Source organism: Chamaea fasciata, unplaced genomic scaffold, assembly GCF_029207755.1.
Source record: "Chamaea fasciata isolate MVZ Bird 193981 ecotype frontalis unplaced genomic scaffold, bChaFas1.0.hap1 SCAF_3, whole genome shotgun sequence".
In the NCBI taxonomy this organism is placed as follows: domain Eukaryota; kingdom Metazoa; phylum Chordata; class Aves; order Passeriformes; family Sylviidae; genus Chamaea; species Chamaea fasciata.
The window spans coordinates 1,621,279-1,643,170 of record NW_027094088.1 but is presented as its reverse complement, the minus strand read 5'-3'; the positions used below and the strand labels follow the sequence as shown (position 1 = coordinate 1,643,170).

At 46.6% G+C, this 21,892-nt stretch overlaps 1 protein-coding gene across 11 annotated transcripts in view; it reads right to left on the bottom strand.

The window, feature by feature from the left end:
* EHBP1 (EH domain binding protein 1) overlaps positions 1-6,443 on the bottom strand; it is a 212,605-nt gene extending 206,162 nt beyond the window's left edge. For 6 of the 11 annotated variants that reach the window (XM_066177713.1, XM_066177704.1, XM_066177708.1 and 3 more), the window contains exons 1-2: positions 6,187-6,443; positions 4,723-5,136 (exon numbers count right to left, since the gene is read on the bottom strand). In XM_066177713.1, the coding sequence (XP_066033810.1) occupies positions 4,723-4,826 (104 nt within the window). In that variant the 5' untranslated portion in view covers positions 4,827-5,136; positions 6,187-6,443. The remainder of the gene's footprint in view (positions 1-4,722; positions 5,137-6,186) is intronic. The other 5 variants (XM_066177702.1, XM_066177703.1, XM_066177705.1 and 2 more) reach the window with 1 other exon arrangement.
* Positions 6,444-21,892: the final 15,449 nt, after the last annotated feature.

Sequence of the window (21,892 nt, the reverse complement as noted above, 5' to 3'; positions counted from 1 at the left end):
CAATTTCCTTGAGAAGAGGAGAAGATAAAACACAGCAGAAATGGCATGGTGCACAAGTTATATAAGCTACAGTACACCTGTATCACCCCAATGTGATCCAAAACTCGGCAGAGCAAGCCCAGGACACAGCAGCACCAACTAATTCAAAGAGATTCAGTATGATCATCCTTTCCAGCCAAATGCACCGAGGTACTCATGAAATCCCCTCTAACAACCGTGCAAAGCAAGGAAATTAATAGAGCAACGTGACAGCCTGACACCAGGCAGGATTCCACCAGTTAAACCCAGTTGTTGTGGTGGCCCTGGGCACTGCTGGGTTTGCTGGAAAGCAGAAGCAGAAGGCAAGCACGTCAGTGTGTACCCTGCAATCTCACAAAGCTCATTTCTCTCCCATGCACAATGCATGCCAAATCTTAAGATTCCTGCAGCATCCAGTTATGAAACTACAATGGAAGAGAAAAACAGATGGCTAAAGCCTTTTGGAAAAAAAAAAAAAAAAAAAAAAAAAGAGAGAGAGAGAAAAAAAGATTAGGTCTTGCTTCATTTCCTAAAGAGAAATATGGGTTTTTGAAAAGAGAGAACCTACTCCAGACCATACCTAATCGATATAAAAACAGGCAAGTTGCCTCATGGATTTGAAGCCTGTCTTCAGCTAAAGCTTCTGAACACGTGAAAAGTTTAACCCTTTTGAACATCGTGGCTCCCTGTATTTGTGAGCAGGATTTAAAAGCAAAGCAGCTCATGTAAGAGATGGCAGACATCACAAACATTGGACAAAAATAACGTGTTTCTTTCTCTCTGAAGCAACTCCTGAACACAAATCCTGTATAAACCCCTCTGTGTTTACTCTTTTCCAGCACCTGTGTTCAGGTGAGCGGCTTTCTAGCCCATAAAAGCATCCAGAGAACAATGACAAGTCAGGAACAACCCCAACTCTCTAAGTTCAGCCATTCTCTGTGGAAGCCAGTCAATATCACATCTGAAGCCTCTGCTGAGTCCTTGACTCGTGAGACAGCACACAACAATGAGGAAACAAAAAAAGCCACCCTAAAGAGCTCAAGTGTTTAGCTCCAGCAGCTCTATAAAACTGCTCTAAAGGTCCAAGTACTTGAAGTGATCTCTGGGCCAAAGGAGAATTTTCCTCCTCTGCTGAGCCTGGATCTCAGACAAGCCTCCACTCCAAACAGAGACCTGCACAAGAGAGGGACACAGGCCAGGCTGGCAGCCTGACCAGGACCAACAGGAGACCTGGGCTGCTTCAGGCTGCCAGCAAACCCAGAGACATCCCAAACAGGGCCTGGCACCAATGCCCAGGCAACTGGAGTGGGTCCCCTGCACAAGGCGCAGCATTCCACCTGCCAGGGATCACACCCCTCTGTCCTGAGAGCACAGAGAGGAAATACAGCACTGCAGGAAAATCAATGAGGCTGATTTCTGTCTCTATTCAGTGAGGATGAGCACTGAATTAACTCCCCCCTGTCCCACGTGGTCCTGTCAGGTCACTGGTGAGGCTGTGTGGAAAATCCTGAGCTGCCCCAGCTTAGTGCAAGGGGAAACAGAGGATGATACACTCCAGCACTTTCAAGCAGGCACCTCTCAAAAAAAAAATATCAACTACACACATGATTACTGCAAAGTACTATGTTTTGGCAGTAGCAGGAGTCACTAATCCATATTAAAGACCAAGACTACATCTGTTTATTTATTTCTAATGAAAGGTTCTAAATAAACCAAGTGTTCAATGCTTCAAAGGTACTGAGCAGCCACAATAATTAGGTCTGGGTCAGTGGGAGCTGCCAAAATGCCACAGAAGTGACTCAGTCCTGTTAATTATCTGAAAAATAAGGAACAGTGACAACACTGGACACTCCATCACCACCCATCTCCCCCAAACACACCAGCAATGAAAAGCAATCATTTGAGAGTGGCTGTCTGTAACCACTGGCAGGGACAAAGAATCAGCAATTATAGCCGGGAGAAAAAGCAAGGAAAGGTTTCAGCCCAACCTGGCCAAATTCTGCTGCACCTAGAGATAATCCTTTAAAAAAGTGAAGCAGCAACACCACAGCAGTGGCAACTTCTCGCAGTGCCAGGAGAATGTGAGAGGAAAAAAAAAAAAAAAGAGCAGGAGCTATTTTGAAGACTAAGTTTAAAAGGCAAAACCAAAAGCAAACAAAAACTCCAATCCACCCAGGTCCAGGGGAAACGAAGAGCATTAAGGCCATCCAGAAATTCACCCAACCTTGCAAACCATCCGCAACCAGCACAGAAACATCCTAACGCACAAGAATTTGTTGGAATCTTCTTTTCTGAAGAGTCAGACAAATGCAAAGCCAACCGAAGACAGCAGCTCACAAAGAGCCACACAGCCTGCTTTGGTCATGCCCAACCCTCCTCGCTCACAGACACTTCTCAGTTCCAGTGTGTTTATGGCTGTGTTGTCATTTACTTTAAAATATGAATGGAGCATTCTTTTCCTCCAGAAACACTGCGTTGTTAAAATGCCAGTCCATTAAAATAACTCACTGCTTACTGCATTTCAATCAAACAAACTGCAGGCTACAGCCACCGACACTTAATATACATTGAGTGCTCTCAGCAAGAGCAGCATATGGAGTTCATTTCTGGTGTTTTGTTCTCACATGGGCCAAGCTCAAGAGGCAAGACTCAGCAACAGACGAGGCAGTGATCCTGCTGGCATGCACAGGAACTGTATCTTCTCCAAAGTTACTGAAACACTGAGTTGAAGGCTCTCAAAGTACGTAAATATTTAACCCTTGACTTAGGGAGTCGGATTTACAGCAGCAGTGTAATATTTTAGGTTGCATGCCCCAAAGTACATTTTTTTTGGTTAAGGTTCTCGAAATAACAGGAAGCAGAATGAAAAAGCTTACAGTCAAAGGACTTTGTGAGTTGTGTTTTTCCCCTATTGTGATTTTTCCTAGAATTCATCCACATTTCACCACCACACTGTTCCTTTGTAAGGACCAACACAAGCACTGATCTTGTCTATATTTAAACACAAGAATGGAAAATGAGGGTTCAGAAGGACGAGCTTTTTGCAAAAAATGAGTTGCATATCTGAGGTTTTGAATGGTTCTCTCACTACTTTATATACAGACATTTTGTTAGGTGGGCACTCTCAGTCCTGATAAACCAACAAGCTGCCTGTTTCTAAAATAATAAGATATTTCACAAGAGAACTTTTGTGCATGGCTTTTTCTTAAATCGAGGAAAGCTCAGCTGCAATTCCAATGCAAACATTCCCCTGCAGGATTTATACTTTAGTGCTGAAGCATTCTGCAAATTCCCAGCAATGAGTGACTCAAAATGAAAATGAAACCTAAACCAGCCTCGTTCATGCAAACAGAACATATAAGAAGCCATAAAGCCAACTGCTGAAATAAACCTGATCAATTAAAATGACGGTGGAAAACTCCTGGGCCTCTTTGGGACAGCAGATCCCATGAGATCATCAGGACATCCTCTTTCAACCTCTACAAATGTTTCCATTTGTGCTTTACTCTCTGAAAGCAAGTTCATCTTCCAGAACAATTCTGTTTCTTAAACATTCTAGGCATGAAGACAACTTGCTAAAAAAAAAATCCAAAACCTTTAACCCGCTCCTTTAAGACAGAGCAGCGTTCCAGCATTTTTGACAGAGATTTCCTACTCCAAGAGACAGAACTGAAATATGCAGAGGCAATTACTCATAACCAGTGAAAGCAGCCAATGCAAGTGCCAAACTTGCCAACAAGAAGAAAGGCCAAATATTAGAAAGGAGGCTGCAGTTTATTACAAGGCAATTTGAACATCTCAGCCCACGAGGCCTGGAAAGTATTTTCCTCATCCCCTGACACTACATGCTAACGTGAGGAATTATGTCAGTAATATCAATATTCCAAACATATAAAGCAGCAGTTAAGTATTTATATAATGGACATCTTCCCCTGCCTATTTAAAAGCTGCTTCTAGTCTTGCCTAGCAGATTTATTTAAGCTTATTTTGCTTAAGGAAAGATGATGTGCCAGACCCACACCACTAGCTGCTGTCTAATCAGCTCCAAAGCCATCCAACTGGACCACCACTGCCCAAAAGTCCTGTCTGACCAAATAAACACCTCAAGGCAATTCCCAAGGACCTGCCTCTTGCCCCTTCCTGTTAAAAGATGGAATGGAAAAATGGAAAAGGAGGAGAAACATGACCTGCTCAGGTAAGGAAGTCAAAAATCAAAATGGGCATCCAAGCTGTATGTCCCATGACCAGGACTGGTCTCCAATGCCTCCATCAAACAACACAAGTGTCAGCAGATCACCCTCAGCATCATCAAGTTGGAAAAGAGCTCATGGGAAATAGTAAAAAAAAAATAAAATAAAAACAAAAAAGCCTCAGCAAAAACCCAAAACCAACAACCAAACCCACACCAAGTCACAACTGTGAGCTAACAAACGTGCCCTCCTCTGCAAGGTAAAAACAGAGCCAGCCCAGAAAATCAACAGTACAGAACAAACCCAGCGGGTCCAGGGTAACCATGCAGCAAAGGCAGCACCCACTGAGAGAGACAAGCAGCTGCTCCTGCAGTGGGCTGGCAAGAGAGGGTAAGGGGATGCAAGAGCAGTGCGCCTACCACACAACACACACTGAGCAACATCCTTCCTATTTCAGCACCAGCAACTTTCTCCATCGTGTTTTTTTTTTACAGCAACAAGAGCTGCTCCTTACCATTTTTTGGTGCACTCCACCATCAGCTCCTGGTAAGAGGCCACGAACTGGAACTTGGATGCATGTTTCCCAACACGCTGCAGCCTTTTCCAAACTGAAGCCATGGTGGTGAGAAAGCCCAGTCCTCTCCCCCAGCAGCAACTGAGCGAACGCCGACGAAGGTTTCAAAGAGCGTGTGTGCTTTGATGCTCGCAGATTTATATACAGACACAGTAAAAAGAGTGTGTGAGGAGCTTGGGAGGATGTCTACAATTCATATTCTGCCTCTCCCCTCCTCAGGGTAAATCCCAGCCTGGCAGAACGGCTCATCACCGGCCAGGAGCAGCATGCAGGAGCAGTAGGCAGGCAATGGAAAGGAAGTTCTCTCATGGAATCATCATTCTTCTCACAGCAGATGAAGGGGAGACTGCAGGACTGGAAGACAAATAAGGCAGGGAGAGAAAGCATTGGTTAATACACTTCACACTAAGTGCTGCAATTGCACGTGACCTCGTACCTTTCAAACTACAATCGACCACAAGAACATCCCCCCTTTCCTCTTGTCATCCACACACCCCAACTAAATAAATAAATAAAAATACTGCAGCAATCGCAGGAATTCGAACCACGAGACTGTTCGGAAACACATCAACATATCCCATTAGCGGCAGCATCGTAACTGGCAACAACACCATCACCACAAAAAAAGGGCAGCTCAGGGCCACGCGGAATCCTTGGGAAGCATCTCCGGGAAGGAACGCGAAGTGGCTGAGGTGCTGCCAACATGCACCCAAGGGGGAGGGACACGGGGAGATGAAGTTCTTTGTCTTGATGACAAAAGGTGTAACAGTTGTTTCCTCTAACACACACCTTCCGCTTTCATTTCTATGCCCGAAGAGAAGGATCAGCCGAACAGAGAGAAAAGGGAGCGCTGCTGCCCGAATGCCTGTGCCAGGGTGAGGAGGAGGACGAGAGAAGAGGGGCATTTCCCTGCTGGCTACCCAGGATTCCCCATCCTCCTCGCCGCATCATACTGAAATGGAAATGTCTCTCCATCCTGCACCGAGCAATGATCATCAGGGAGGTGGAAAAGGGAGAGGAGAAACCCAGGTGGGTCTCTTCCTTCGAAAGGAAAGCAGCATCAGCGCTGGGCGCGGGGGGGAAAAGCCTCTTCGTTCGGAATGGAGGGAAGCACAAGCTGGCCGCAGCTGGCGAGAAGTCAGGCTAGGATGGCATCAAAGCCGGAGAGGAGGCTGCCTGAAGCAGAGCGGCCCCGGGGACGGGGGGGAGTCCCCCGGGAGCCCCGGGGCGAGGAGCGCCCCGCTCCGCCTCAGCAGCCCGTGTCACCTCCGCGCCCAGCCCGCCGGGCCAGCGCCCCCCGCCCTTGGCCGGCAGCCGGAGCCGTTTAAAAATTAAAACGCCAGCGGCGGGGAGCAGCCAGGGCAGCGGCGGGAGGGGACGGGCGGCTCCCCGTGCGGCACTCACCTGCCGCCGGCTCCTCGCGGGCGGTCCCGCCGGGCGGGCGCGCTGGCACCACACGGCAGCCGAGAGTCAGCGCCGCCGCTGCCCATTACTGCGGCAGCCCCGCCGCCGGCAGCGCCCCGCGGCCGTCCCGGTCCTCCCGCAGCCTCATGGCGAGCACCGCTCCGCCGCCGCTCTCCGCGCCGGCCGGGCAGACAGCGCGGGTCGCAGCGCGCCTCACGCCGCCACCATCGCCCTCCTGCCGGCGCAGCGCCGCGCCTCACCCCGGCCCGCCGCTCCCCCGCCCCCGCCGCCCGCCGCGGCCCGCCCCCACGCGCCATTGGCCCCGCCGCCGGCCCTCCGCGGCCCATTGGATGGCGCGCCTGTCAATCACCTCGCGCAGCGGAGGGGGGAGCCGGTGAGGGAAGAGGGGCTCGCGGATCCTCATCTGCCGCCCCCAGCGCTCCCTCTGCTCTGACTGGTCACAGAGCCCGAGGAGGCGGGGCTCCTTGCGAGGAGGGGCTATTCTATAGGTCAGCGCCGTTGTCTGTCAGCGCACAGACGCCCGGCGATTGGCTGCGGCGCTTCCTAGAGGCGCGGGGTGGGCGCGGCGCGAGGAGCGGGCTGTCAGGGCCCCGCCGGCGCCCCCGGGACTCGCCGCCGCCCCGGGGCCGGGGAGCGGCGCGAAGGGAAGGGCAGGGCCGGGGCAGGGACGGAGGGAGCCGGGCAGGGAACCGGGGAGGGAAGCGAAGGTGCCTCCCCTGAGGTGGGCGCCGGGCGGCTGAAGGGAGCGAGGCGGCGGGAGGGGAGGAGGAACCGCGGCGAGGGCCCGCCTTGAGGAGGGGTCGGTCAAACGCCAGGCCTGACCCGAGTCCCGCAGCGCAGGCCCCGCTCCTTAAGCGGCTCCGGATGGGATGGGAAATTGATGGAAATTGAAAACCGTAGGCAGGACCGTTCAATTTCCATCGGTTTCCTTGCTGATTGAACCTGCGTGCTCAGGGGACGGCACGCAGGCGGCGGGGGCTGGATGCTGTGCGCAGGTTGATGCCCAAGTATCCGCAGGGGGGAACGGAGCGGTGATGGTCCCTGTGGGATGCGGCTGTGAACTCCCGATGCTGGCCGAACCCTTCCCCTACACTGCAGTGCCGCGAAGGAGCTGTCGGGACCCAGATGCAAAGCCCCGGTGCTGGGCTCCAGCATTAATGTAAAATTCCCAGGTGCCTTGCTCCGGTTCCCGCTGGACACCCGTACAGGTGTCTTAAATTTTTGGATCTCAAAGCGCCGCTTGCTGGAGGTGAATTCCAGAATCAAGGTTTGCGTGATCTCTGGGAGCTAATCCTAAACCTCTCAGCCAGCCAGGTCACAAACTCAGCCAGCTATCGAGTGGAAATAAGATAATGCAGTGGGGCTCTGAGAGCAGCTGTAAAACTGAAGCCTCGGGGCTTTGCAGTCCTCTGGGTTCTTTCCCACGACAAGCCGAAAGGAGTCTAAGCCCGATCCACAGTCTGGGAATCTCCTTGTCCCAGTGTTTTCCTGCCAGCATTCAGGGGCTGCAGTGAAAGGAGAGAAAGAATGACTGTAGCCTGAGCTAAGTTACTTTGGAGAGGTTGGAAATTTGGGCTATTGAAAAGGTCACCCTTTTTTGCTCGTAATGTATTAGTCTTCAGCCCTTAGCCCAGCTGCCAGAGGGTGTGCCCTTGGAGCTGTCCTGGGAGAGGCAGTGATTCTCTTTTTTTTTAAAGTGTTACACTGAAACGTTGCAGACAGTTGTACTATTCATACAGATTTTCTTGGAAAATATTTTTTTTTCCCCCGCTGAATATTTTCAAAGTTAAAATTTGGAGGTTTTGTACATTTGTCTTAACATATCCGTCCCAGTTTTGCAGCTGGTGTATGAACACAGAGTAATTCCAACACACTTGAGGGAGACATCACTGGGCTTTTTAAGTGCAGATCACCTGCTCAGGATTTGGGAAATGAGGCCAGGATTTCCAGAGCACATCAGACCGAGAGCATGCAGTATGGAGCACGCAAAGGCTTGGTTCTGACTCGGGAAATACCAGATGGAAAACTGGCAGCTGTGAAGTGGATCAAGCAAGGCAATTTAAAATTCCAGTGGCCCAGAGGAGATCCTTGGTAATCAGTCGTGCTGATTTCATTTCAAAAGTTGTCTTCATTCTGAGTATATTACCAAAAGTTAATCCGTGAGCTTCTCTCATTTATCTTCTGAATAACCTGCAGCACCCAGGCTAACTCCTAAGACATACCTAGCCCAAGATCTTACTTTCCTCAAACTGAGACATTTTCTGTCCAGTGGAATAAACACAGAAGGTCTGGTGGTTTGTTCAGTGACTTGTGTTTCAAACATCATTATTTATTAACATTTTCCATTTCCTTCATAGCTTTTGGGTTCAAGTTACACCAGGCCTGGGAGGCACACAGCATAAGGCTGCTTTTGCCTTGGCTTTGTGGGGAGAAATACAGCACAGGCAATTATCCTACAAATCCTCTGTTTCACAGTTTTTAAGAGCAGCCATCCTCAGGTCTTGAAATTTTGGAATTACTGAGGGAGGTAGGGCGAGATCTCCAGCTGCAGATTGGAAGCTTGAGGCCATCACAGCATTCTCAGGTTACTGGGCTGAGGCTTACACCAGACCAACTCCAAAGCTCTTGTGACTTCTGCTGGCAGCTCACAGCCCAGAGGAACCAGTAACTGGCAAAAAGGGATTAGCAAGGGCATGGATGAACAGCCCCAGAGCTCCTCCTTGGGTCAGCTGGGTCAGCAAGGAGCTCCCATGTTGTCTTCATTTCAATATTGCCAATATCTCTTGACTGGTGCTGCTGGCCACAAGCCTGGTCTGTGACACTGACCCAGCTCAAAGCATAGCTCAGCTCAGGACCTGAGCCCAGCTTTGGGGAAACGGTCACACCTTTACTTCATCCAATATTAGGAGCTTGAAAACAAGCAAAGCTGGTTACACCAAGGTGCCCAATGCTCTCTTTTAAGGTCAGCAGCTGAGTGAATAACTCTGGTGTGACTCCCAGAAGGGTCCTTCTGATTTCAAAAAAAAATGGTGCTTCATTTTATGTTCAGTGTCAAAGCTCTTCTGCAAGCAGGAAGAGTAAGTCATGTGATGAATAGGTAGGTACTGTTTTATTATTTAATGTCAATGACACCATCTATTTAAACCATATAAGCATCACACCTGCTGCCTTCCTTGGATATGGAAGGAGGGCTGAGGAAGTGTCTTTGTGTGTATTTGTGGTGTTTTTTATCATCTGCATTGTTCTGGAAGTGGCTCTGGACAGGATGCTGGGAGGCCCCAGAGCAACCTGACCCTGTTATTTATAAGCAGCTGGTTTCACCAGGGGCACCCTTCCCATCCAAAAACTCGTGCTCTGTGCCTCCTCTTTTCCCCTTGCTATCTCAACACTCAGACTCCCTCACAATCACAACTTAAATCCCTGTGTATATATATTTTTTTTCTGGATTTTGCCTGCTGCTCCCTGGCTTTGACTGATGGTGGAAGAACTCAAGCTTCCTGGCCCAAGCGGAGGGATGATCTATGCTCTATTTCTGGTTTTCCCTGTCAAGCTTTAAAGCTCTCCAGCCTCTCCCTTATCCTTCAACGCCTCGTCATCAGCGTGACTAAGGACAGGTTGCTCACCAATCAAGGAATGACCTTTGCTAGGAATAGCTGTCATAAATCTCCATTTCCCCGTCCTCCCGTACATGAGCCTGCAGAAATGTCACTGAGGAAATCAAGGAATTGGATTATGTCAGATTTGCAAGGACATTCTGCTTTCTGAGGCAAAGGTCTGTGTGCATGAGGTCACCTACACCTGCCACGTTTTAACCTCCTTGTATTTCTAGATCCCATCAAAACTTTGTTAATGGAAGTAGTGGAGAATTTGCACTGACCTCAGTCATACGTGTAAAGCACCATCCTCCTGCTCCCCATCGTGTCCCTAACCGGTGCTTGACACTGGGACATTCTGTCCTGTAACAAGTAACATTACATTATCTGCTCTTTTTCTTTGTTTCTTCACATCCCAACAGTAACTTAAAAATCCACGTGTGTATACATATATGTACACACACATAACAAATCATAGTATAGATAGAAAGAAAAAAAAAAGGAATTTTAAATCCTCCCTTCTTCATTTCTTGTTTGTTGCTGATAAAATTCCACTCGGATGTCATTTCACATGGCCTGGTAACACCCAACAGCCATTCTGTTTTGAATATTCCCTCTAAATATCAGTGACAGTTGAAAGGGGTTGTGTGTGTGCAATATCCCATTTTATTTGTGCTCTGAAAGCTTGACTTTGAGACTGGCAGCTGGGAAAAGGCAATTCCCAAACAGCCCAGCTCCTATCCCGGCCTAGACCAAAAGCAGATCATGCCAGCAATACTCCAGCTGTGCTTAAGGCACGGAAATACCAACATTTGTAGAAGAAGTAGATTTTAGGATGTGGTGAGACCCTGTTGTGCCTCCCCCTCCAGACTCTGTGCCAGGAGGGGTCCCCAAAATGCCAGTTCCCTGAGTGGCAGCCTCATGTCACAGTGTCACAGCCCTTTGCTCTCCTGTGCTCAGCTTCATGATGCCACCCTGGAACCCCCTGGCCTGCTCCTCTTAACCCCACTGCCCAAGTCAAGCAGGAGGGTTGAGAAAAAGGGCAGATGAAAAACATCCTCACCTGTCTTTCCTTTATCTCCCCTCTCTTGTCTGGCTGACATTCTTCCCAAAGCACTCAGCAGTAAAGGGCAGGTTGTATTTATCTGCAGAGGAGGTCAAGGACAGGAGTCGCATTCCTGAGATGCAGAAGTCACAATGCAATTCAGCCTGTGGAGGCAAGAGCAAAGATGGGGCAAAAAACGAGGAGCAAAGATGATGGTGGAGACCCCACGCTACAAAAAGCATTTCCCTGCTCCACATCAGAACGCTGTGGATTAGTGATGCTCTCTCCAAGTTTATTATCAACTCGCCCGTCAGTCAGCTTGCAATGGTCTGAATGAGTTTTGTCATTACCTTTTGATACCCATTAAATTGTTTCCACCTTTTCGTAGCCCTTGCTTCTCTCTTCTCAAAAAAAAAAAAAAAAAAAAATCGAAAAACCTAAAGAAGCAGCCTGCATTTTGTCCATAAATAGCAACTTGCAATTTTTTGTCATGCTCGGTGTCTCCTTTCCAGTTCTTCAATACCCTTCCTGTGTGGTCTCCCTGGCCTTTTTGCAGAGTGTAATTATGCTTGTATAGGACATCCTGCAGCACTAATGAGGCAGAGAATGCCTTCCTCCCCCTCTTTTTAGACTAAACAGCACATAATGTGGCCGGCAGGACCAGGGCCCTGATCACTGGGCACTGGGGAGGTCACACCTCGAGTCCTGCCGGGACAAAAATGACATTGAGGTGCTGGAAAGTGTCTGGAGAAGGGCAGTGAAGCCGGGGAAGAGTCTGGAGCTCAGTTCTGAGCAGCTGAGGGAGCTGGGGTGGCTCAGCCTGGACAAAAGGAGGTTCAGGAGGGACCTTATCCCTCTCTACAGCTCCCTGGCAGGAGGGTGAAGCCTGTGATCCTGTTTATTCGAAAATCGAATAAACTGTGATCCTGTTCATTCAAAAGTCAGCGGCTGGACATGCGATCAGAATAATAAGCTGGAAAAAATGTGAAGTCTTTTATCTGCATTTCTGTAACTACCAGAGAAATCATAAAAATATAACCCAGCTGTCTCTAAAGATTATTCAGGAAACTCCTCTTTGCCCAAATATGATAAATGTCACTTTTCAAGAGAATGCCTGGTTAACTTTGGATCTACACCATCAGTCATCCACTCAGGTCATCAGTATCAGGGGTCCATTTCCTTGGAGTACAGGCATTAGGAATGCACAGGCCATCAGAGATCAAATCTGAGGCTTCCTTGGAAGCCAGTGGAGAAGCAGTTACTTTACTTACACATGTGATAAAATAATCTGCTACACAAAAAGGTCTTCCTACCAGACTAAGGGGGGGAAATTTGTAGCCAACAGCTTGTACAACCAGAATCCCACACAATGAGATATTGTGGAAAAGTATCTCAAAGCACAGAGTGGAAACGTGTGTGTGTGTGTGGTGTGGCCTGGAGAAGAGGCACAATTATCACAGTTACAGCTCATGAAAATGAACCCCAAGGAGCTGCTCATGTATGCAAGACATCCAAGTGGACAAGAGTTTGCAGTAATGGTGTTGGGCAGGCGTGAAATGGTGTGCTGACTTAGCTTTGAGAGGACAAGCAATTAACTCTGTTGTAAAAATGACTGCAAAGTTTCCTGCTCCTACTTTTAATACCTCCGTTTAGATCAATATCTCTAGTTAATCTGGAAATTAAACTAGATAATCACAGCCAAGTTAGATAATTCCAGACTCAGAAACTTTCCTTCATTTTGCCCAGATTAACCCACAGGGATTTAAATGGTGTTGCAAGATATTTTTAGCTGAGTTATCACTAACCTCCCTCTATACTTTTTAGACTGTATATATTAAAGTCACACTGTCAAAAACATGGAGACAGTGTCATCTTCCAAAAATGAAAGAGCCGACAAGTGGGATGTAAGACTTATTTTGCCACATCACGGTCATGTTTGGGTTCCTCCTGTTTCCCCCACTTCACAATTTGATTTCTGTTAAATTCCTCTGCAAGAGCTATGGAGGACACGCAGCCTTAAGGGCCATGTGTCCCTATGGCAGAGTCCCAGGCTGAAGGAGGAGGTTGTAGATCAGTGTAGACATCTTACATCCACAGTCCTGGGATGGGAAATTCAATTATTTTTTTTCCTCTGACTACTTTTAGGAGCCTTACTGACCCTTCACACATGCCTAGAAGGAGCGACTGCTTTGTCAGCCGTGTAGAGGGACAATTGAAAAAAAAAAAAAAAAAGGAAAATCTCTATTTGGAGCTACTTCTTAAGTGGAGATAGGTGACACTCCTGTGCCTGGGGCAATCTTGAATCACTAGTTTTGAAGTTAAAGATCTGGAGGTGTATATGGGTTTCTCTCCAGTAAAAAAAAAGCAGAATCACAAAACCCCAGCAAATGTGCTCCGAGCCCAGGTCAAGCTGGGAACGATTCCATTGCTGCACTAAGAGACGCAACCTAATCAATCACCAAGAGATCTTCCTTTCATCCCTAACCAGAGCCCCAGAGCTCAGCAAAGGACCTGCACAACAACAGCACGAGGCTGGTAGAGGCATCTCAGCATCTCTCTTGCTGGCAGAAATGCCTGTATCAGCCCAGCTGGCAGAATCTGTCTGTTTTGGGAAACAACGGAGATATCAAACATCCTGGCAAAGCCCAGGAGAAATGACAGTTCAATGATGTTGAAAAGAAAATTATCAGAGAGAGATTAATTTGTCTGACAGTATGTCTTTATGCTCTCCACTGAGGAAGAACAAGAGTCCTTTCATGCATATTGAATTTACTTCTGGTGTGAGTCAACCTCTGTCAGTAAGGCTGTAAATGTTTAGGAAAATGGGAGATTGCCCCCTGCACACACCTCAGGGCACCAAAGCTCTCCAGCCACTGCTTCTGCCACCAGCAATGCTCCTTTTGCACGATGGTTTGGGGTAATTCAGAACATCTCCTGCACTATCCATCCAAGCATTTGCCCAAGGAGGCAGATAGGATAAGCAAATGCAGAGCTGCAGGCGTGGAAAGCCCAGAGCCTGGTTTTGGAGATGAAAAGAGGTAAGGGAGCAAACGGTGCCCGGTTAATCCAGGAGGGATTGGCAGTCCCAACCCATTGCCCAAACAACTTATTCTCCCTAGCATGAATCTTGGTACTGCTGGAATGAGTTGGGCAAATCTTCCCACCCAAAAGATGAACCAGAAACTGTCATCATCATAAGAGCAGGCATGAAATTTTGGTTAAAGTATAAGGAGCCAAACAAAGAGGGTCTGGCACCTGGCAGTAACTGTAGATGCCCTTCAGCTTGCTTGACCCACTACATCAGTCCATGCTGACCTCACTGCTCACCACAAAATTGAGATGCATTCCTCAGCCCGTGGCAGCATCGCCTCAGTGAGACTAAAATAAAACCCACTGGAAGGTTTTATATAATACCAAGGCTACAAGATCTCTAATGTAGTTTTCTTACTGGAGCAAGAGCCAAGTACAGCTTAAATTCATTAGCTAATGCCCTGTGAAAATGAAGGACAAAGGCAATTATTATGCACATTTCCCTGCTGATTGTTTCTGTGTTAAAAAAAAAATGCAACAAATTATTGTTCTCCTATATTAACGTACCATACAGGATTACTATCGTATCTATTTCGAAAATCCCTATCCCTTTCAAAATGCAGACGAACGCCAGACAAATTTGATTTTTATAGATGAAAGCTTGGTGGAAAAGTCAAGATTTTATTAGGGCCATGGACAATCACATTACATTTTATATGATATGACGCCTTCACTACTGGATCAGGAAATTGATCTCAGGACATTTTTTTTTTCTGCTGAAAGCTTACCAATTCTCTGAGTATCTCTCAAGTATCTCAAACACTTATCCTTGGATATAATAGGCAGAGGCATTCTTAATAGCTGCTTGTATTTCTAGAGAAGTCAGAAATACAACATAACATCAGAGACACATAGGATCATCAAAGTTGGAAAAGACCTCCAAGATCATCGAGTTCAACCTTGGACCAATCCTCACTTTGTCAGCCAGACCAGAGCACTGAGTGCCACCTGCACTCATTGGTTACTGTGTTCAATAAGGCACTTATCACCTGCTCATAAAAGGGGATCAGCTCGGTCAGGCAGGACCTGCCTTCCCTAAAACCACCCTGGCTGGGAGGCTTAGTCTGGAAAGTCAGGTGTCCGCCAGGGAAAAGCTGGAGCTTCCTTTGGAATGGAGAATGTAAAGCCCTTCCCTCCAAATTACTGTAATTTTGAAATTAAGGGGCTTTTGGGCAAAGACATGGGAATAGGAATAGCAATTCTTTTCTAAGAAAATTAAAAATGTAATAGTACAAAAAAGGCAAATTAAAAAAAGAAGTAAAAAAAAGAAGAAAAACACTGACAGAGTCAGAACATAACCTGACACCCTGTTGGTCAGGGTGTTGGTGTCAGTCCAAATAAATCCTCCTGCAGTGCCAGCTGTGGTTCTGTGGGATCAGAGATGATCCTGGAGAAGGGCCCAGTGGTGCTGAGCTGGGTCTGCTCTCCCTCTGGGAATCCAGTGCACACAGGCTGTGCTGCTGTTCTGGATCCCAGCTTTGATCCAGGTGGGAATGCTGGGCTCCTCCCCCTGGGTGGAGCCTCTCCCCGTGGGATGATGGAATTTTCTCAGCCCTGCAGTGAGCCTCCGTGGCCCCAGATCACAGAGGGTCTTTTCTGCTCCCTGTCCCTGTCCACCAGCTCAGGGGGCTGATGGTTCTAAGGATAACTGCCCTGTCCTGATGGGGAAAGGGTGAATCATTTCACCGCTTCCAGCAAAATTCATGGTAGATCCCACTCCACACTCCCTGTAATTTTTGAATGCCGACAGGTAAAGAAAGCACTGAGGAGAGGATGTGTCACCTCGGTCTGCCAGCTGGTGTAAATTCAGAGGAAGCAGGACATTGCTCTCAGGGACCATGCAGGACTACTCAGAAGCCCACCTGGGGCAGCACCCATCCTCCTTCCCCTCTGTACTCACTCCCAGAGTGTCACTCAAGGTGTCCCAGTTACTCTGGAGTTAATAGGTCATTCACACAGGGCTTGACAAAACCCCAGACTTACTTATCCTCCCCAGAGCAGGAAGCCTCCTTCAGCAAGGGCTTTGTGATCCATCCTGAAATGAAAAAAAGCTGAGGGTGAATCCTGGTGTCCCAGCACGGCCTGGGATCTGCCATTCCAGCTGCTCCAGGGGCTTTGTGGTGTGCACTGCAAGGCTTTACCCTCTTGTTCCCCCCCGGTTCCACAACCCTACCTCTGCACGTTCTCTCTTTGCAGCTGACACTTGCAATATAAGCCACCGAGGCTGCAATAAAATGCTCAACACCAACAATATATATGGAGTGTTACAGATGATGGAATTCAATGTCATTTTTTTAGAAGTCGTAAAAACATTATCTGATTCCCAGTATCCCCCAGAGAGACCGGGGAATATGTTTATACACTAAAATGTCAAAATCCTAAAGCGCCTGCTTTTGCACTATTTATTTTTTCGTGGTGGCGAAGCAGTTATTACATGACATTTCATAAATACAGTGACTCAGAAATAATTAGAGTGCTGAAAAACGAGCCTTCCACTCTAATACTGCACCACACATTTTTAACCCCCAGTTTCCACGAGGCACTCGCACAGTCTAGCTTAAACACCACAAATAAAAGTGAACTCACAGGGGGGGGAAGAACAAATCTGCTGTTGAGTTTTGGTTTCTTTTCCTTTCAAGGGAGGTGCACTGATAGTCAGGACAGCAGGGTTAGGCAACGAGCAGCAGTAACTGCGTTTCCCAAAGGGCAGGGACAAAAGAGGCAGCACGTCTCACTGTTATGACACAAGGGAGAGGTTTCAAGAGAGCATCGCGTTTTAGCAAGATTAGAATGAACAAAAAAAAAAAAAAAAAAAAAGCTGAACAAAATCCTTCCTTGAAGGAAGGAGATGATTTAAAATTGCCTGTAATTAATAAAGGAGAAACAACACTGCACGCAGCCCTGCTCTAGCCAAGAAGTCTCCCAGATTTTCACTGCTCAGCTTGTAATACTCTTACTTACTATTTTTTTTAAACACACAGTGGATTTTATTGCCTTTTTTAGCTATTAATACGCAACCAATTATAAATTGTGAGTTGCAGCACTGGATAATTTCCCTTCAAGAATGCTGAGCAGATTCTGTGCTGTATCAGGCCATGTGACAGCACGCAACTACCATCCTCTCTGACTTTTTTTTAGCAGCAATTCCTAAACACATGCTCAGCAGGAAAACTGGAGCAAGCCCCATCTTAGGACCTCCTTGTGATGCTGTTTTTTAACTTGCTGGATAGCCAGCCTAAAAATAAAAGGACAATTTAGGATTGAACTCAAGCTCTCAGGAGTGGAGATTCAAATAACAATAGGAAATAACATTAGTATTTATTACACCTTGGAGGTACGTGTCTTGTTATCTCTCAGTGCTGTTGTGCTGCCACCACATTCAAAGCTCCTTCTCGAGGCCCGTCAGAGGAGAGAGGGCAAATTTTAGGTGCAAGGTTAGAAAAAATAAAAGGAATGCAGAGAAGGCAGTGTGAACTCTGATTTCGTGCAGACACAATGCACCTCACACAGCAGCGCCATCCCTGAGGTCACGGGATGAGCTGAGCTGGAAGGGACCCACAGGGATCACCACGTCCAGCTCCCAGCCCTGCGCAGCACCAAACCCAACAGCACCCAGTTAATGCAGGTTTGAGCTGCACAGAAGTTCCTTCTTCCCCCCCCCCCCCTTTTTTTTTGTTTTTCCTGGGATAAAGTACTTGCAATAAAAGCACCCTCCCACTAAGTAAAGGTATAATTATTGACAGTTATTGATAGCCATCTCTGTAAGCATTCTTGACAGTAGCTGGGCCAAGGTGAAGCTGAAGGCAAGCCCAAGCAGCAGGAGCTGTTCCTGAATTTGAACGTGGAAGCAGCAAACACACTACCCACAGAAGGAACTACGGATGAGGATGCACGTTAAATGTCACTGTTTATGCAATATCTACACCTCTTTTTTGTTAAAAATCGCTTCGCTGTGTGGAAAGGACCGTGGAGCAGAACTGTTACTCTTTACACTGAAATGGAAAAAATGCTGAGGTCAGGCAGTACCTTTTTATTGTTTCACCATAATCACTGGATTATGGGAAACCGCAGGATTATTTGGTGGCTGTCAGAACTGGGTTCTGGCTGTGGCAATAATGCACAGGGACCCCGCAGGGTAACAGGAGCTCAGACATAAAACACCCAGCTGAGACCAGAGCTGTGATTCCGAATTGCCTTTGCCTACAAACTGCAGTCAGCATTTGTAATCCTTACCAGGGAGTTTCCAAACAGCCTCCAATGTTTGTGAAACCTAAGGCTGAGTTTGTGTGCTGCAGCGTCAGGGGAGCTGAGGACGCTCCAGGGATTTTGCTGCTGCGCTGCTTTGTGGTTTCCAGCAAGATGTTGGTGTGTCCTTTCCACTCTGGCCAGCTCAGCTCCAGAGATCCTTTCCCCCTCAACACCTTCACATCACCTTTCAATCAACAGCTATTAAAAGAACTTCCAAAAGTGTTTGCAGTCCATCACAGTCTACATTTGAAGATAAATTCACAGTATTGGCAAAAAAAAAAAAAAAAAATTCACTCAAGTGTAAAATATCCAGATTAATTCATGGTCCTTGTTTGTTCTTTCTGTTTTATCCTTCACTCCCTCCACCATCCACCACAGGTCCCAAACTGGTGCAAATGAACTTCTGAAGGTGTGACAGCACCATCCATCGAAGAAACCTAATTCAGAAGCAATTCTTTTTCTTACTTTTCTTTATTCTATTCCTTCTCAGGGTCCAGGAATGTTCATGGGAGCTTGCTAAGGAACCATTTTGATTTGCCTGTTTGTGTAAAAATAATCCATGTTTCCTTGACATGTTGAGAATACAACATGCCAGGAATAACTTGCATACTTTGGGAGGTCTTTCTGCTTGTGAAAGTCCAGCATGCTACTGGCTTCATCAAGAGGTCTCAAACATGCTCGTGGGACTTGAAAAAGGTCTTTCCAATGACTAATGCAGTCCATTTGTACAGAGAGCTCACTAAATCAGCAGAAATGCTAAGTCTTACAAGAAGCAAATGCTCTCTTATGCAAAACACAGAATGTGCTCATGTGGAAAAGGAAATTTCACATCTCCTAGCTAATGGTGAAATCACAGACTCCTTCCAGACTCTTCTTATTTGGACAAACTCCACATCCTTTTCCTGGCCAGCAAAAGCCCCTGGGAGGTCCTGCACTGCCATCTCTGCAGTTCCAGCTCCAGCCAGAGAAGCAGAAGCAAGCTGAGGGTAACAGCATTTATCTTCAGAATATATGGAAATCTGTGTCAGAGAAGAATATCCTGAAGTCACGACCTGAAGGGCTGCCATGTCCATAGGGCTGAAAGGGGTTTATGTAGCTTTTTTTTTGTTTGTTTGTAGCATCTCTAGGTCAGCAGTGCTGTAACTTTAATGGTTACATGTGGGGAGATCCTGGCTACCAGCTCTTTAAAGAGTTTACTTATTGCTGCACGAAAAGGCCAGGAAAGTTGGGGATGTTGCAGAATTTTTATTAGGGATTTTATCTAATTTGGTTAATCTCCCAGTGAATATCAGAAAATAAGGTGGAGAAACACCTGGGAGCCTTGGGATCCTTGGTCACCTTTGCTTACACGTGTCCTTGTCAGCAAAGGAGTGGCAGCCCTTGTTAAAAGCATTTCGACAAAAACCTGATGGACTGAGGGCAACCTGGGAGCTGCACGGTCTGTGCCTGACCTTCCCCACGCAGCAAAAGCCCCTGCTGGTATTTCTGCCCAGACATTTCTGTGGGCACAGAGGCAGAGATGCTGTTTGCAGTCACACCTACTCACAGCTCTGTGCTGTGTGAAAATGAGCGTTCCTGGCTCATCTGGTTTTCAGCTGAAAAGATCTTGAATTTGGTTGCATCCTAAGACACATCTGGTGGTAGCACTGCAGACAGAGTCCTTGGAAAACAACAAAGAAAAGGTGTTTGGGGTCCTTGAAAAACCACAATGAAAAGGTGTTTAGGTTAAGAATACTCTTGTGATTTTAAAAAAAAAAAAAATTATTGAAAGTCCTCGAGTGTTTGTTTAAAGAAAATAATTTTCATTAAAAAGCTGGCACAATTTCAAGCAATTTGATTTTAATTTTGAAGTGTTGAAAATGCCCTCAGATAATTTCTGCAGCATTCCAGAACTCAGAAGTGATAGCAGAAAGCAAGTCACTTAAGAAATCAACTGCAGAAGTAAAATTCATTTCCTGTTTTCTAAGAAAACAAAAAAGGGCCCAAGGCTCTTAAGTCTTTCTGAGAAAGACCTTCTCAGGAGCAGTTTTCAAGCAGGCAAGTGTGGTTTGCCTTTTTTTCGCCCTAAACAAACCAGAGTTTGAGCACATTCAGAAAGCTCCCAAAAACCACACAAGACACATGAATACAGATAATATACTGGCCTTTGGTACCAGTAAATCATTTCAGCATGGCTCAGTTGGACCTGAAAGCAGGCTCAAGTCGTTGCATTCTGATTTTAAAGATGCTCGGTGATGCATGTTTTACAACACTTGTGCTCTGAGTTTCCTCAAAGCGGCAGTCTTGATCATTTCATATTGGGATTTCGCCTTGACTTTAGGATTTAGATGAAACTCATCCACTAGCACTGAGTTCCTGCCTCCTCACCATCCCTGACTCCCTGAATCCTCGAGAGGTGTTCCAAATCAGAAAGCTTTGCTGCTTTGGGCTCAAAGCCTGGTTTAGTTTTCACTAGGACCCACGTCTTTGGCCCAAATTCTCACAAATTCAGATCTAGGTTTCCTAAAGCTCCAGTTCACTGAATTTGGGTGGAGTACAGCTGTTTCTTCAAAGAAACCAAGTGAAACTGTGTCTGCAGCTCGGCTCAGAGGAGTGAGCAGCCCCCAGCCAGGCAGGTTCTTTCACTGAGGTTTTGCTACCAGCACCACTTTGTGACAAGACGTGCCTCCATCCAGCAAGGAGATGTCGCAACTTGCTGCAAGCACAAGCTGTTGCCTCGTTTTGGTTTCGAGGAAGCAGATTCTGTAAAACATTCTGCTAGGAAAGCTGGTTTCCATTTAGAAAGGAGAAAAAAAAAGAATTGAAAAGAAAAATAAGAAAGAAAAAGAAGGCAAAAATGCCTCTGAGCAGGCTTTTGAATGCTGTCCTTTGTTAATTAACACAGCTAACAGGCCTGAATATGACAACAAGCTTCCCATCCAGAGCATCCCAAACAAACACTTCAGTAGAACTTCTACATCTGATAGAGCCATACAAGCTTCACTTTTTTTTTCTTTTTATTTTAGTTTTGCGCAGGTTTGGGTATTTTTTGATTTTTTTTTTTTAACTAGCAATTGTCTGCCTCGGGTGCTCGATGCTTACCCTGGGACACCAGAAAGTGGGAGAGACTTTTTGACAAATTAGGCCATTTTAGGTATTGATAAAAGGCACATAAAAATTTATACCCACAAGATGCCTATTTAGAAAAGGCAGTCAATGTTTATTTTTTAATCTCACTACCATTCTCTAGATTTAGTGTCTACCCCATTTTTTTCAGCTCTCCACAGCAGCTTTTTCTCAGTTTACCACAATCCTCACATTATCAACGCCAGCATATTTACCTGAAGGCAGGTAAGAAATTAAGAGAGAAGTCAGTTCACTGTTGAATCACTTGGTGTAAATTATTCAGGGTGTTAATCCTGATGCATGTGGGCTGGGAGGAGAGGACTGCCTTGTTGGGCTCTGTAGTTTTTCCTGCGCTGTGCTTCACACACGTGGTAAGGCAAGGGCAGTAAATCAGAACAAAGGGAATAAAGGATGGAGGCTTTAGGGAACGTGTGTCTTGGAAGAAAAACTTGGCTCACCACTAAAGCAGCATCGCCTTATAACAGATGTTTAAAATTCAGACGTAGAAAGAGACTGACAAAATTATATAAATACAAGAGACTTGCAGCAGCACTGCTGCAAGTCCATCTTTGGCAGCCCCTCCTGGGCCTGGACAGGCACATCC